At 44.2% G+C, this 17,031-nt stretch overlaps 1 protein-coding gene across 1 annotated transcript; it reads left to right on the forward strand.

Moving 5' to 3' along the window:
• Nucleotides 1-277: 277 nt before the first annotated feature.
• LOC128911593 (glutathione S-transferase omega-1-like) lies at nucleotides 278-8,358 on the forward strand. The gene is made up of 6 exons (XM_054206745.1): nucleotides 278-431; nucleotides 544-652; nucleotides 2,343-2,565; nucleotides 4,258-4,359; nucleotides 6,938-7,044; nucleotides 7,810-8,358. Exons 1-6 carry the CDS (start codon nucleotides 398-400, stop codon nucleotides 7,961-7,963), a joined length of 729 nt encoding a protein of 242 aa, XP_054062720.1. The 5' UTR covers nucleotides 278-397; the 3' UTR covers nucleotides 7,964-8,358.
• The last annotated feature ends 8,673 nt before the right edge of the window (nucleotides 8,359-17,031 follow it).

Genomic DNA, 17,031 nt, shown 5'->3' on the forward strand with positions numbered 1-17,031 from the left:
TGTTTTGTCACAGGTTTCCCGTTTAAAAGAAAGTGCCAGCTGGGGTGGGTTATGCTGCAAGACCAGCTCAGCAGTGCCTGTCCCAGTCAGCACCCCCGGTGGAGAGGAGGGTCTCCTCTAGGAGGGACCATCGGGGTACGCGACGATCCTCCCATCCAAACCCAGCTTTCCCCGCTCCGTGGGTGCCAGCCACCCGAGGCAGGGCGCCGGCAGCCCCCGGGGGAGGGAGGCGGGCTGGCTCACAGGCCCTGACCCCCAGCTGCCTGCCCGCGCACCCAGCGGCGGCGACCGGCGCCCCGCTGAGGGGACTGTAGTTCCCGCCCTCCTCAGGGCCGTCCCCCGCGGACGGGGCCGGCGGTGGGGCGCGGCCCGGCACAGCAGAACGCAACACAACGCCATGGCGGGCGATCACTCTCGCAGCCTGGGCAAGGGTAAGCGGCGGCCTCGGCAAGCCGGGGCCTCTGGCTGTGGAGTGGGTGCAGGGCTGTGCGTGAGGCGAGTAACGGCTGTAACGATCGTGGCGGTTCTCTTCTCTCTCCTCAGGCAGCGCAGCCCCGGGGCCGGTGCCCGAGGGGGTGATCCGGCTTTACAGCATGAGGTTCTGCCCCTTCGCCCAAAGGACTCGTCTCGTCCTCCGCGCCAAGGGCATCAGGTGAGGCGGTCCCGGCGGGCCGGTGTGGCGGTTCCGGGCCCGGGTGGCTGCTCCCCGCCGGCCGCCCGCTGCACCCCGCGGCGGGCCGTCAGGGCTGGCAGGGGGCGATTCGAGCTTCCCTGCTTACCTGGACGTCCTAAACGGCTATTATTTAAACAGCCCTGAAAAAACTGAATGAAAAGGGGTTTCTGTGGGTGATTTTTGCTATAAAGCTTGAACTTTTAGGACTCTTTTTGGGGGGCAGTGTCTTGCTGATGTGGGAAATAAGTAGGCTGTGTATGAAATCAATTACGTAAAGGCCCAAAGTAAATTCGTAGGGAAAAACCCCAAGCTGATGGGGTTTTTTTTTTGTTTGTTTGTTTTTTTGTCTCGCCCCTGTCGTCCTGAATGTTTGCAATAATAGCATTTGAGCTTGTCCTGGGTAAATGTGAGTAGAGCCTTAATGTATGTTGTTTGATTTTGATGTAAGCTGCAGAGATAATTCTGGGAGATACAAATATTAAGTGTTTCTGTTATATTACAGCTTAGCAAAACACAGTAGTGAGTGAGTGACTTTTTTTTTAAAAGAGGAAATGTTCTGTGTTCCTACAATGTCCTCTCATTCCCGTGCTGTAGTAAGTTAATGGCATTCAGTAGTTGTGTTTGTTTCTCTTTCAAGATAGCCGTGTCATTTCAGTGTTTTTAAATGGGGACTAATGCTTCCCTCAGTTTACAGCTTCAAAGTAAGAGGGTTTTCCACCTGCGGGTTCCCACCAAGTCCCAGGCCTGCCAACTGTTTGTTAACCAGCACTGGGCTGGGAGTCCATATTAGCATAGCGAATGCTTACCACTCAGTTCTTTTGATAGTGAGATAAGAACTGTCTTTGTTTTTATTATTTTCTTGTCTCTTTTTTTCCAAAGAGTAGGTGCATTAAAACTTCCAGGTCAGTTTAATTTTGTTTTTACTTAGTGTCTTCAGTCTGATTTTTTGAGCTGGGAGGTTTGTTTTAGTGTAGTGATTTTGGAGGGGGTTTATTGCTACCTAGCCACAGTAGGTGCCTTCTGGTAACCTTTCAGTTGTTTTGAAGGTTCAGCAGATCTTTGGGCTTACAAGGAATTTGCTAGGGTCAGACATATAACACAGCATTTAACATGTTAGTATAAGATAGGCATGTTTCCCATGTATCTTTTTTATCAAAATCTATTTTGCCTTTACCCTGCACACCTGTTCTTATCTTCCCCACCTGTGGCCTCATATAGTAGGTAGGATGCTGTCCTGATTTGCTCTGTGGTGTAAGGTCAGATTAAAGTTCAGCTGCATTTCTTAATTGGAGTGTAACTTATTTGCAATCAAGTGCTTCTTTCTTAGAATATCCCTGAACCTGTATGTGATAAGTGTGCTGCATTCTAAGCTTGACCTTCGCTTTTAGGATGACTGTAAGGGCTTGCCTCTATGTGCTTGCAGACTATTCATGTGTTTTCTATTAGTTAACAAACAACTCATTGTAAGTCAGTGCTGATTTTCTCCAGCAAAGGGAAGTGTTCCCTGGCAGTATTTCTATATGTCAAATGCTTAGCTCCGCAGGAGAACGAGGATTCAGCCTCTCAAGTACTGTAGCTATTGAGGTGTTATGACTGTATTTCACCATGGTATGGAGTGGACGGTAGCAGAACTGAGCCTACTTGCGTCTTGTTTCTTTTGCTGTTTTAGCCATGAAGTAATCAACATCAATCTGAAGAACAAACCTGACTGGTTCTTTGAGAAGAACCCCTTTGGGCTTGTTCCTGTGCTGGAGACCAGCAAGGGCCAGCTGATCTATGAGTCCCCAATTACTTGCGAATATTTGGATGAAGCATTTCCGGGGAAGAAGTTGATGCCTTCAGACCCATATGAGCGAGCCTTTCAGAAGATGCTCTTGGAACAATTCTCAAAGGTACTGCATGATCAGGGTGGGATTGTGTTTCTTACTTTACTATAGCGCCAAAACCTGCATCTCTGTTGCCAGTGCTGCTTTTGTCCTTTGACAGAGGACTTGTGTCTAGTAGAAGCATTTTAAATAACTGAAGGAGTTATTTGGGGTCTCTTGCTGTGAGCACGTGCAAACCACTGTGTGTCTGAATTGCTCCCAGCATTTATGTGTCAGGATAGATGAAGGCAGACAGCCAAGCTAGTGACAGTGTATATGACTGAGGCAGGATTTTGGGCATTGGAAAGGTTAGTAGACCAAACTAGCTGAATGCTTGAGACCTAGGCAGTAACAATTGCTGTCTTTTGATCTGAGTCTTTCTGTAGGAAGTAGTGTATGAATGCAGAATGTGAAGAGTGCCTGACTGACTGAGAACACCTACAACCATGGAAAAGAAATGGCGGGTAGCTGTAGACATGGGGCACGTATAAGACTGGTTTTGGCTCTCCGTAGGGATTGGAGGTGACTGGAAGTAACCTCTCTGCACCCTAAGCATAGATAATACAAGTATGTACTTTCATGGTTCTAGGAAGTGAAAGAAGTGAACTTGGATATGAGGCAGCAGAGGAGAGAAAGCAGTGCAAGATGCAAAGAGCGGGGATAGGGAGGATATATTTATAGAATCATAGAATAGTTTGGGTTGGAAGGGCCCTCCAAGGATCGTCTAATCCAAGTCCCCCTGCAATAAGCAGGGACATCTTCAACTAGATCAGGTTGCTTGGAGCCCTGTCCAGCCTGCCTTGAATGTTCCCAGGGATGGGGCATCTATTACCTCTCTGGGCAACTTGTGCCAGTGTTTCACCACTCTCATTGTAAAAAGAAAATTGTTCCTTATACCCTCTTTTAGTTTAAAACCATAATCGCTTGTCCTGTCACAACAGGCCCTGCTAAAGTTTGTCTCCATTTTTCTTATAGGGCCCCTTTAAGTACTGAAAGGCCACAATAAGCTCTCCCTGGGGCCTTCTCTTCTCCAGGCTGAACAGCCTGAACTCTCAGCCTGACCCTGCAGGCCTGCTCTCAGTTTACAAGCCTTTCTTGAATAGGCATGATGGGAAGAGGGCTGAGGGGAAGCATGTTACAAGAAAAGAAACGTGCACTGAACGTTGGCTGTATGAATGACAAGATCTTAGAAAAAATGTTTGTCTATGAGCTTTTAAGAATATAATGTGGCTAGACTTGGCCACGGGGCAGCTTCCTGGTACTGTATGCTAATTTATTCCTCTGGCAATTACCAAATTAGAAAATGCACAGGTTCATAGAAGCCTGAGTATCCTGGGCTGCATGTCTCTTTCTTAAAGTACTTTAAATGTTGATAATTAAAGTGCATTTGGATTTCAGGAATGTGTAACTGGGCAAGGAGTACCACTCTGCACCTTGCTACTTTTTTGGTAGTGTGTGCAAATGGGAACCATGCCCTTCTTTTCATTATTCTCCTTTTATTACAAGACTAAAATTCATTAGTATTTGCATTCATTCTTCCTTTAAGCCTTTTATTACCTATTATGAAGTATGAAAGATGTATATTAATGGACTTTATTTAACTCTTTCAAGTTAAGTCTTTAAGCTTTAACTTGCATCTAGTATCTCAACATCTTAAGTTCTGAGAGAGTTGTATTATTGTAATAGGAACATTAAAACTTTATCCTTTCCTTTGTATAGATAACACCCATAGTTTTCAAGTATTTTGTGGCAGTCAAAGATGGACAGGACACCACGGCACTGAAAGCAGAGATTGCTGAAAAGTTTGGCAAACTTGAAGAGGTAAGAGTATTTCATGATAACAACCAGGTTGCCAGTCATTCTATGATCACTTTTTTTCTTTTATGCTTTGGCCTTTGGAACTAGATCTCTTCTCATTTAGTTGGTAGTAATAGCAATGAACAATCGTTCAATTTACTCCCCCCAGCCTAGGATGCACAACAGCACCATTGGAGTAAATTCAAAGTAGCTAAACTAAACTTCATCTGTATGATGAAGACTGTGTGGACTTACGGACTTTTTGAATTCTAGATGATTGCTGTTATCTTAGAAATATTTTTTGTGCTTGAAATGTAAGGAGACCTTGCAGTGTGTTCTAAGAGCAAGGGTTAAGGAGTCTGAGCTGCTAAAAAGCATCTGTGCTGTAGCTCTGCTGAAATCAGTGCAGATACACTGGTGATGAAATAACATCTTTGTTCAAAGGGACAGTAGTGATAGGATGATGGGTAACAGTTTTAAACTGAAAGAGGGTAGATCTAGATTGGATATTAGGAAGACATTCTTTATTCTGAGGGTGGTGAGACACTGGAACAGGTTGCTCAGGGAAGTTGTGGATGCTCCATCCCTGGAAGCGTTCAAGACCAGGCTGCATGGGGCTTTGAGCAACCTGATATAGCGGGAGGTGTCCCTGCCCATGGCAGGGGGGTTGGAACTAGATGATCTTTAAGGTCTCTTCCAACTCTAACCATTCTATGATTCTAATGTAATCTGTCCCTTGCAGAAATCCAGCCGTGGGCCATGTGCTGCAGTGGTGTAATGCAACTTCAGCAGAGGTCCAGGAAGTGTCAGGTGGCTTTGATGCTGTATTAGCAACTTCACAATCCTGATGTAGTGTCAGTAGTGGTTCTTGGCTGTTCTGAACAGCTGTCAGACTTGCCTTTACCATGAACCCATTCCTTCTGTGTTATTAGCAGCCACAACTAATGCTTGTCTGGCTCGATCAAAAAGCATTCCTCTGTAGTGTTTCTCTTCTGGTGCAAAGCTACCAATAGCTTTCTAGTATATTCCTAGTTCTCCTAAGAGTTCTGTGCATTCTGCTTCCCTGTCAGCTTGACTTGCCCAGTTGTTTTCAGAGTAGTCTTGTCTGTCTGGTCAGGCTGATGCTGGACTAGTGCAGATTATAAATGAGCTCTTGGGGGAAGCCACGTGTGTTTCACTTCCCTGAAACACAAATCTATTAAACATTAAGGAAGTACTAACCTTCCTCCTGCTTTATTAATGCTGTGAAATACTTGCTGATCCTTCAGTGTCTCTATTTTACTATACCCCAAAGGATTTAGGAAGAAGTTCTTTACAGTGAGGGTGGTGAGACACTGGAACAGGCTGCCCAGAGAGGTGGTGGAGGCCCCATTCCTGGAGACATTCATGGCCAGGCTTGATGAGGCTCTGAGCAACCTGATCTATTTGAAGAAGTCCCTGCTTACTGCAGGGGGGTTGGACTAGATGACCTTTAAAGGTCCTTTCCAACCCAACAGATTCTATGATTTTGCAGGAGCAGCTGAAGGTCAGCTGAGGGTAGGAAGAAGGAACAGAGCCATGCAACCCTCACTCAGCCTATTGCAGGAGATATTCAAGAAGGAAAGTCTTTTGAAGCACTGTTGTATTTAGCTTGCTGTTACCCAACAGAGGGAGCTGTGTTCCCATCTCTGGGACTCTGCAACTGCCAGGTTACAGTCTGCCAGACACCTGGTAATTCAAACAGCTTGATGCTTCCTGAAGAACTGCTTTGAAATGTCTACTGGAACATGGGGGTTAGGGGACAGGGAGTAAATGCCATAGACGTGTTGTCCAGATTTGTTGTGTGTCCAAATTTGAAGGCAAAGTCCCATATTTCAAATGCCAAAGCATGTTAAACTTGGATGACCATGGCTCTTGAAATGTATCAGAAACATAAATGTTAACATGAGAACTTGCTGCCTTTGTGGTCCTGCTTTCTGTGCTGAGCTGTGGGCATCTCTTTCTGGAGTATGTGGATGTTACTCTTGCTTCCTGTTCCGTTTGCACCCGGAATCGAATCCAGTTCTAGATGTAGGTGTAAGGAAAGCATTTCTAACATTACATATGTTAGAAATGCTTTCCTTACACCATTTGGCTCAAGTGCCATGAGAAAAGAGTCTATGCTAAAACAGTGTTATAGTTTACCTGGATGTTAAATTTAACTGGATTTATTGTCCAAGAAATGCATATGCATTGTTAGGTTTGATTAGTCTGTGCCATTAATGCTTTTTGACAAGTAAGAAATAATAAACTGACAGATTCTGAGTGTTAAATTCCTTTTTGTTTGTGCACAAGCTGCAGTTCACTAGTGAGTCACATTTTATGACAGTTTTTGGACTGCTGGAGAAGAGCTGGACTGGCAGTGTATGAAATAGTTAAGCTTGATAGTACAGCTACTTTATTGACTAGCTTGGACTCCTCAGATACAGCACATTTCTCCTGTACACTGAGTATCTGCATTGTTTGCTGTCTGATACCTTTGGTAAGCCTGCATTCCACTACGAGGTGGGAATGTTTTGTTACTGTAGTGTCCTGCTGCATTAATTTCCTTTGGAGGGCAATTGTCATCTCTCGCCCCTCACAGATTCTGTCCAAACGCAACACTGTGTTTTATGGTGGGGACTCAATCTCCATGTTTGACTACATGATCTGGCCCTGGTTTGAACGTCTGGAGCCATTACAGCTGAAAGAGTGAGTACCTCGCTTGGCTTCTAGTGCGTACTGAAGTGCCTCAGCATAAATATTCTTTGCATACACTCTGCAGCAATGGGCCACTCTTGGGTGCTGCTGAAGAAAGCTTGTATTGTGTTCCAGTTTGGGGCAAGGATCTTCTCAAGAGAGATGAGTTGTTCAGGGATGTTTTGTAAACAGACTTTCTCTCGCTAAGTCTGATTTACTACTAAATAATTTTGACAGATCTGGAAGAAGTGGTCAAAATACAGGACTTTCTCTCCATCCCTAACATCATAGATGAAAATGGTCTTTATTTGAAGGGGATGCAGGTATGGTGGCCTATGCAAGAGAGAGGAGAGAAGAGGCTCATGAGTTGTGGAGGACTCAACCATTGCACACAGTATTTGTTTCAAGAATCACCATTAGCAAAGCAGTCCAGAAGGAGGCAGTGGTGCACAAGCCTCTGCCCTCTACTCAGAGCAAATAAATAACAACAGTGGGCATAACGTAAGCAAAAACACGCTGATATCTTGCACAATAAGTGCTTACTTGTGGTTTTGCTCAGCTTTGCAGAATGCGCAAGCTCTGTAGGAATTCTTTCACTTTCCAGACGCTAGTGTGTCTTCTATGATCTGATACGTATTTTCATCGCCTGCTCTGAGCTGAACACTGTACAGGGAGGGAGAAAGCAAAACAAGAAGTAAAATAGAACTGCTCAAGCTGTTTTTCTTCCTTGATGCCCTCCAAGTTTCCCATTACTTAGTCTCTTTCCTTTTCTCATAGCTCTTTGAGTCATACCCCAAAGCTCCAACACTGGATGGAGGCCATGAAGGAGGACCCTGCTGTCAAGGCTACAATGACTGACCCGCAGACATTCAAAGATTACCTCCAGCTCTACTTGAAGAACAGCCCCGAGGCATGTGATTATGGGCTCTGAGGTGCCAGTAGTCACATGCTTGCTAAAGTGTCAGTGCTGCTTTTCAGTGTGAGCTGTGGGCATCTAGTGTAACTTGGCATGGGCTCTTCTCTGGTTGCATTTCATAATGGGGAATAAATCTATGCTGAAAAGGCTGAGAAACCTTCTTTGAACTCCACTCCTTCCTGTCAGGAGGAGGATGCGCTGGCTTCAGGCAGGAGATGGAAGTCATTGCTGGGCATGTGTATCATGTGAAGGAAAATGTTTGCTTTACTCAGAGGTGATGTACTATTATTTCTGCCCTCTTTGCAAGCATTACTGGTGGGAAGTCCTTGAAGTGACCCTGTTACTTGATTTAAAAGTTGTAATGTTGATGTCTTGGAAATAAATAAAATGCAAACGATGTTGTCTTTAAACGCGGGTTGTTTTTTTTTTCCTTCTTGTTTCCAGGCAGCTGTTAGTCACTGGACTGGTTGCGCAGAGAGGAGCAAGGCACTGTAAAGACTAACGAAGTAGTATGGTTTCTGAAGTTAAGGTCCAGTTATCTAGTACAAACTGTACTTCTCGTTAGACATCATTGAAGTTGACATCCTACCCACTTATCCCTGCTGAAGTTCCATTTGCAGGAACCATCTAGTAATGGCTTCCAATTTGGAGTAGATTTGCTAGTGAAGTGTGTGGTTGTAATCCTTCTCTGCCCTTTTGAAGTAGGGTTGTGTTTATTCTAGGTCCTAGCCTCAATTATCCTAAAGGCTGGAGTAGGGAGTAAAGCTGACAGAAGCCATATCCTGAGCAGAAGGATGTTTGTTTTCTGTTCTGTTCCAGAACTTGAAGTATTGCTATATATGTCAAGATGTAAACAAAATAAGAAACTGAAGTAGGAGGAGTACAGTCAGAGCATTACATACTGGTGGGTCTTGCTGCTGGTGAAGGAATTAATATGTTCTGATCTTGCCATTTGCCTGCTGGAACGGAGCTTTGCAGTTGAACATCTTTTGAAACTATCCTGTATGCTAATATAGCAGAGTGGGGACAAGATCATTTGAATCAAAAGTAGTCACTGGAAAGAGTTCTTCTCTCTCTCATATTTTTTTCTTTTTTCTTTCCACACAGGGGACTAAAAGAACTATGGCCCATTCTGATGCTGCTCAGCTCTGTATGTTTTTCTCTGACAGACCACTAACAACCCAAACTGGCCATAGTTCCAGGAGATGAACAAGCAGAAAGACATAAGGCAAAGCAGTACGTTCAGGGACAGGACTGTGGTTCCTGTGGTGCTAAGGCAGTTGTCATGAGATACACAAGACTATTCCCATCAGTCTCACGTTGCAATGAGGTAAGGTATCACAGCAGAAGGTGGTGGTTCCTGGTTTTCCTGTTAATTGAGGCACTGAGTCCTTGGAGCTTTAATGGAGGAAAACTGCACTAATCTTTTTTTTACCTTTGATATGTTCTACCCCAGCACACTAACTCTGAGGATGTGTGTGCTTGTGTACTTTCAAGTAGGAAAGCAGATATGAAAGACAGATTTGATGAGGAAAAAGAATTAGCAGGAACTTGGTCTGTCAGCTTGTGGCTGTTGGGGGGATTGTTTATGCTCTTACTAGTTTTAATTCAAACTATGCAGGTTTTTCTCCTCCTGTTTATCTTTGTGGCTTTTAAACACATCTGGCACTACTTAGAGAATTACTAATTACTCTGCTGTTTCTTCCAGAACATTGGTGTTCTTTAAAAAATTTCCCAGTCCAGTTCTGATGCTGTGCCTGTTTTGTAGATTATCATTAGAGAACCCAGAGGAAGCATAAAGCTGTGAGGTATGTTGTCAGAACATGGATCTAGGCTGTTTCATTAGATGAAAGCAGGGTTTGAGCTTGATGAAACCACTGTCCCTGAAGTGGTGTTGGGAGGATCTCAGTGGCAAACTTCCAAGGATTAACTGCAGAACATTTTGGTTTTATTAGCTGCTGTGTAGGGCTTGTTAAAGCTGTTAGTATAGTAGGCTCTAAGTTGGCTTCTATAAGCATGGTAGGAATACATTGCAGTTTGCTCCAGTGTATCATTGGACACTAGCGGGAGATGTGACATTAGGGAGATACAATAATGGGTTAAGAGCAGAGACTGGCATCCAAAAACTGAACCGGCTAGGGATAGACCATGGTAATCCAGAGACTGCGTTGTCCAAACAAAGATGTGCTTTCCCCATCTTCATTTAGTGGCCGTAGAGTGTACCATTATCAATATGCTACTTCAGCAAAAAAAAGTAAAATGAAATATTCTGGCGTATAATTTAGTATTAAATATCAGTGTTCTAAATCCCCAGGCAGGCAGCTGGGGTCCTGAACTCATTACGGCACACCACGAAATGGAGGCCTCAGGCAAAGTGTTCTTGATGTGGTAATGAATATGCAACACTTCAGTTTTCAAAGGAAAGGAAAAGTTACACATAATAGACGAGCTCTCCTTTCACGGTGGATGGGTGTAAAGGATACATCGTATTAGTTTAAAGAGGCCATGAAAAGAAAACAATGTATCTTTAGTTTTGGTCAATAGAGGAAAAAGATGGACGTTAATAATAAAAGGATCAAGCAGATGAACAGTTCTTCCCTTCGGTCAGAGCTGTCCTTAAAATCTTTTATGGATCACATTGTACAGCAAGTACTGTACTTTCTCATCTTCTACTCCATATTTTGCCCTTGAAAATTGTTGTTGTTGCTGCTATTGATTTCAAAAACAATGGTGAATTTTTTTTTTTTGTGTTCCCTGTTGTTGTGCCACCAAATATAACTGCTCTCAGCACAGGTTAAAGAAAAAATAAAGTTTAGTGTCAGACAAAAAAGGACAGAGGCTCTCTTGTAAAAGTAGTGAGTTTAGGAGCATGATGGATACTTCCGATTAGCAAGGCATTGGACCTCATTCTGTCCTGCCTCCATTTGTAGCATGTCCCTATATCTTTACTGATGTCCTTGAGGTGGTTGTTGGTACCAGAATGCAAGATGTGGTCCAGCCTCTTGTTCTTCATTATCATTTTAGGATCCGTTATATTGAAGCTAAGAGAAAGGTAGAAGGGAGCCAAGATGGAGGGAGGGATGGGGATCCCAGACTATCAGAGCTGCGAAGCTTTGCTCAGTTCTGGATAAGTTCCACCTCAACATGAGGAGGAACTTCTTTACTTTGAGGGTGACAGAGCACTGGAACAGGCTGCCCAGAGAGGTGGTGGAGTCTCTGTCCCTGGAGACATTCAAAACCTGCGTGGACACGTTCCTGTGCAACCTGCTCTGGGTGACCCTGCTCTGGCAGGGGGGTTGGGCTAGATGATCTCCAGAGGTCCCTTCCAACCCCTATCATTCTGTGATTCTGTGAAGTTAGGTGGGAATTTAGGTGAATGGGACTGTGGCTATGATAGAAGGTCCTTCCTTGGGGAAACTGTTGAGAAGAGTCTGTCCATGGAGGTGTTAAAAGGATCTGTGGTTTGTGTGCTGGAAGTGGTAGTAACTGGAGATACTAGTTTGAAAAGTCGCAAATGTCATGTACTAGGGACACCTGAAACGTGTATGAACTCCAGACAGGAGTCAGGAGGACTCCGCAAAGAAGTTTAGCTTTTAGTCCACAAGGAAATTAGAATGCCACTTGTATTAAGGGACCGATGTACCAGGTACTGTTCCCAGCCATCTTCTGAGGCATAGGAGGCAGTCTGTGAGAATTACAGCACGTGCTGCAGGTTTGTGTCTTGGAACCACCGCTCTTGGCGAAGCTGATGGAAAAAGGCCATCTCTCCAGGGGAAATGGAGCTAAGAAAAGGGGCACTGAACAGCCACAAGCTGAGTAGGGAGCAGACAGTGTTTCCTGTAGCTGCAAACCATTTGCATGAGTCACCTATGTGGCTGCACAGCAAAGGAGGGTTTCGGGGGGAATGGAGAAAAAAGCTGGCAACTTCACCTGAAGAATCAGTAAGGACCAACAGTGGGGCATTATGGCTTGATACTGTCCTTCCCACAGCTCTCTGCATACATTCTCTTTCCCCAAATGATGCTTTTGTGCCTGTCTTTCCTCCTGTCACTCAAATCATCCTCAGAAGGGAGCTCTCAACTGGAATGCACTTCGGGCCAATCCACAAGTCAGTGTGTGACTGGTTTTTTTTTTTTTCCTCTACATTCATCACACAGCTCTTTTCCGTGCCAGTTTAGGCTTGGAAGCAGAGTGTGTCTCCTCTTACTTGTAATAGCTTAGGCAGGGTAATTAATCAGATGTTTCTCCTTGTGGGAAGACAGCTCTGATTAACCCATGTCTTCAAACCCACAAGCTTGGTGCCTCTCAGTTCCTCTTCTTATGCTTTCTGTAGCCTGGCAGTGTTGTGCTGGTGTATCTCTGCTCTGGATCAAACTTTTCACCTCCAAAGCTATGCCAGGTGTGGCTCTGGCAGGAGAGAGTCAGTGTGGGGCCACTGGTATAAATCTGCATGTGGATAAGCCTTGCTTTTCTCTAGCTTTGCATATAGGATCTTCCTAATACTGACATGATGTGATAACCCTGAAGGTGAACTGAACTGGCAGGAATATTGTGCTGACAGCACAGAACACCTCTGTCCCGTGGGAATGCCTGTTCCCTGATGGGAGGCCAGGCAGAGCTGCTACGCATCACTTGTGCTTACAGGCACAAGAACCATCCAGTGCTGCCCTGCCCTGCCTGCTGCAAGCTGGCAGGGATGAGACCTGGAACACATTAGCAAGCTAAGTACTATCTCCCCGTGGATTTGGGAAATCCCTCTGTGCTGTTTGATTCCCAGCAGAGGGCTAGAGAGCAAGAAGGAAGGTTAGGAGCAATGTAATGAATTTCTGCCTTGCTACACTGGGGGAGGTGAAGTGACTGATGAGTCAGGCTGTAGACAGTGTGGTTTACTGATCCCAGCTCTGCCTAGCTCTGCCCACTGGGCCTGTATTGCAGTGTGTTGCATTCTGAGTGTTAGATTGCCTGCAGAAAAGTGCCGAATTGGATTTCCAATGGCATTATAAGTGTCATGGCACTTGTGGAAATCAGCATAATACAGACAGAGATTTAATCTTGGCTCCTTACACGTGATTAAGTCTTTGCTGAGTTGAGACTGTTAATGGCTGTGGGTCTCTTCGTGGATTTGAAGATTGTTTCACATCTAAAATCGACTCCTTTTCCCGCAGAGCACCTAAGACAATTTTAAGGACTTCATTGGGGTTTTAATCTTCATTCTTGTGCACAATTTTTAAAACAGTGCCACAGTCAGACATTTCACAAGCACTCAAATGCCTGAACAGTGAGGGCTGTATTTAAATGTTTCACCTCAGCATCTCCTGCACTTCCACCTCCTAGCAGATCAATAAAGCTAAGATACCCACCTTCAAGACAGAAATTGCTGATTTTTACTTTTTTTCTCTAACACTTCGGATAAGCTATGGTTTTAGGTAGACAGATTCATAATTAGTTAAAAAGTCAGTGCCTTTATTCAAAGGCAGCACCTCTGCAATGACTGAAAAGCTTTGCTCTATAGAATCCCTCAAGCCTCTGCAGCCTGAGATTTTGCTTCTACCAGCTGAGGAGTGCAAGATGACGGTCCTAAATTTAACATAACTAGAAAGTGAAGTTTCTTTTGAAGAACACTGTAACATTGATCCACAGCATGGACTGGTTCAGATTTCTGTTTCAGGACCAGGCTTGTCTGATAGATGTGATAGTAATACCTGGTTGTTTGCCTCCTTCCTCTTCTGTCATGGCTCTGCTACAAAGCTGTGTGGATCATTTTGAGAGTAGCAGAAGTAACACAACCCTCTTTCCTCACAGTTTATTTCTTCAGGTCTAGGAGGACATGAGTACCGACTGCCTTTTACTGCACTGGGGACATTTAAAAGATCTCACGTGCTCTCTCAGCATTATGAGAGTCTGTCCTCTAGCCACCTGCCTGCTTGCCTAAAATTTATTGGAGCTGAGTATTTCTGAGCTCCCTACAGATATGTCAAATTTGGTTAAAGTTGTTTGATGGATTTGAAAGTTACTTGGCAGATGATGAAGGGTTAGACCCTCTTCTCTTCTCCCCCCCCCCATGCATGTACACACTGCATAGGAAACTGGCTAAAAATAACCTAGTTTATGTTGCCATAATGAATTCATCATTTCAGAAAAAGGCAAGAGTGCCTGGAATTTTACTTGGAAGGGGTACAACAGCTCAAATGTTTTGTTGGAGCCACTGAACCAATACCTTGAGAAATCCTCTTTCCAAACAAACACAATCCAGATAAAAGCAAGACACATGTCTGATACTGTGCCAGTGGCACTTGGGAACAGACCTGAGTTAGCTTTTAGACCTGCAAGCAAAGAACTATTACACAGAGTTGAGCAGAGAGGATGAAACCTGCTCAAGAAATGGGCAAATCCTGAGCAGTGACCCATTCTGAGACCAGTGCTTCCAGCTTGACTGCTAGTAATACCTGACCAAATTAACTTTAGCATGCCTGTAGGTCATCATATCCTCTGAGGTTGCTCTCGCTTTTTGTATAGCACAGACATTTCTGCCTACTTGAAATAAAGTAGATTCTGTCCTTGCTTGTGGATATTCTATAAGTGGTAAAAAGTCATTAGATAAATTATTAGCTGTGAATTATTCTCCTGGCTTTACTGTCCTGCCTGCCTCTCTGGATGACTTAACGCTTGAAAAGTGCTAATTTGTATCAACACAAACATCACCCTGATTTGCATAGTAGCAAAACAACATTGTGCAGAGTTGGGAAATAGAAATGCATTCCTGTGTAGAATAAATAATTTTTCTCAGGTCTGCAGAACTTTAGTATTAGCCACACATGAGAATTACGCATCTGATTACCATGAAGGGTGTGAGGTACAGGGCTGTGTTATGTCAAATCCGTAAGAACTGCCCAATATAACGGTTGCATATGCAGGCAGTGTGTAAGGGGAGATCTTTTTCTTGCGCTTGTAGAAAAGGCTGCTTGTTGCATTGGCAAGTGTTGTCTGTCCAATGAAGTCTGTCACTGTGCTGGGGGACCAGGGATGCAGCCTGGACCTGCATTCACAAGCTTTTCGTGACTTTTCTGAGTTTTCCCAAAAGTGAGGTACCACATAGGGTTAACTTGATTTCAGTCTTAAATGTCATGGGGAAACTTGCCTAGAGAGAGGAGGACCAGGCTGTAGCAAGTACAGCGGCTCATTGCACTGGAGAGACCTGCTACAGGCATCTGCGCTAGTACATTCATCTAAATGCTGATGTGATTCAACTCGGGCTTATGGGCAGGACAGTCTACCTGAGAGAGTAGGTAGCAAGCAGCTGAAACAACTCCAGTCTGAAGGAACTGCTCTGAGAGAGGTGTGTACCCCTCACTCAGTGGGTTTGGAGAGGGTTGTTAATGATGGACGTCAGCAAACCCGGATGATTTGGGATCTGTGGGAAACTGAAAGAACTCTGAACTTTGTTTGAAAACCTTCATTAAAATGAAAGATTTCACAGTTAACATTATACTTGTCATTCTCGTGTTCTTTTATTTGATCTATTTCTAAATTTCCAGCATTTAAAATACTGCTTTGAAGTTTTCAAATGATGTGGCAGTCAATGCCCAATGTCACAGCAACTTTACGGGGCCAGATTGGAGGCCCTGACACAGAATAATAGACAGTTACTGTGACTTCTGAGTTTATGGGTTAAAGACACAGATGTAAACCAGCAAAGTCTTTAAGTGTTACAAGGACACTTTATGGGAAGCTTTTAATGACTAAAAGAGGAGTTTTATTGGACAATAAGGGAGGAGGAGGTAAATGTTACTTGTATTCTTGACCCAAAAGAGAAATTCTAAATGCCTAAGACCTCTCCCCACAATTACTGAGTCAGCTTCTGCCGTCTAAAACATTTAAACAACATATGTGTATTGAAAGCAAAAATGCCCACTTCTTTAAGGTCTGATCACCTACTAAACTAGGGCAGCAGAGATATTTGCTCTGCTGTGTGTTAGTCATTTTAATACTGTACTCGTCTCTCACAGAGGTCTGAGAGCATCGGAAGCCAAGAGCTAGTGGAGATTTTCTGGCATGTCACAGACTCGGTTTCCTTTGTGTAACTTCCCCATATTCAGCCATTTATTCTCAACGTGCTGAAAAAATGTCAAAGTACACCACCACAAACTCATCTCTCTTCTCAGGGATTATTTTAAATTGGTGATAAAAACTGAGAATAGAGATGCCTCTAGCTGGAATGGAGTGCTGCTTTCTAAATCTAAGTAAAAGTCAGCGTTTTTTGGGGGGTGAAGTTTCTCTTGGGAGTTTTGATTTTAGAAGAAATTGAATGTTGAAGGGGAGAGAGTCCTGGAACATGACATAGAGCAATAAACCATGGGAGGGAATGGCTGGTACACACACCATTTCCAGGTCCAGGACGCAGGGCTTTCAGTGCACGAACCCTATATTGTGCTGGTGGGGTACAATTGTTAATAAAAGGCAGCTCTGTTTTTTTTTATAAATACAGTTGCAAGTGAAAGGCAGTTGCATATTGATGAGATGGAGAGGACAAGGCTGAGAGGTTTACTCTCAGTTCAAGTTCACGTGCTCATTAGCCAAGCTTGGGATGGTCTGTCCCCTTGCTTGAGGAGTGAAGGACTTCCCAGGACAGTGATACACACCAATGAAGCATAAACAGAGAGCCATGTCTAAGCGCGCTGGTTAAATCCCCAGCCATAAAGCACACATTTAAGGTGTGATCTGCGGTGTGGTGATTACCTCAGGAGCTTTTGCCCATCTCTAAGAATATTGTCTACAAGTGGGTGAAGCACACTTCTGGACTCCAGTGTGGCCATAATTGTATGCCAAAACTCTGGGCTGCTAGAGTGCTGATGAAAGCCAGCACATTGGAATCAGGGCTTTAAGAAAGCCTGGAAATAAAGAAAAACAAGAATTTGATTCTCTGAAGAAAGAATCCCCTTCAAAGCCTAGGGGAAAACTGGTTTACTACTAGAAGACGAGGCCAAAAACAATCTCTAGTGACTGGGGCTGGCTTCTCTCTGTCTCTGCATCTGCCTACTCTATGGCAGATAATACTATAATAGTGGCCATGGCATAGATCAGAA

Source organism: Rissa tridactyla, chromosome 6 (assembly GCF_028500815.1).
Source record: "Rissa tridactyla isolate bRisTri1 chromosome 6, bRisTri1.patW.cur.20221130, whole genome shotgun sequence".
In the NCBI taxonomy this organism is placed as follows: Eukaryota; Metazoa; Chordata; class Aves; order Charadriiformes; family Laridae; genus Rissa; species Rissa tridactyla.

Excerpts from the sequence above, each read along its gene's own strand:
- LOC128911593 (XM_054206745.1), top strand. The coding sequence starts at position 398 with ATGGCGGGCGATCACTCTCGCAGCCTGGGCAAGG. Across the intron at positions 2,566-4,257 it reads TCTTGGAACAATTCTCAAAG|ATAACACCCATAGTTTTCAA; the intron begins GTACTGCATGAT and ends TCCTTTGTATAG. Across the intron at positions 4,360-6,937 it reads AGTTTGGCAAACTTGAAGAG|ATTCTGTCCAAACGCAACAC; the intron begins GTAAGAGTATTT and ends CGCCCCTCACAG.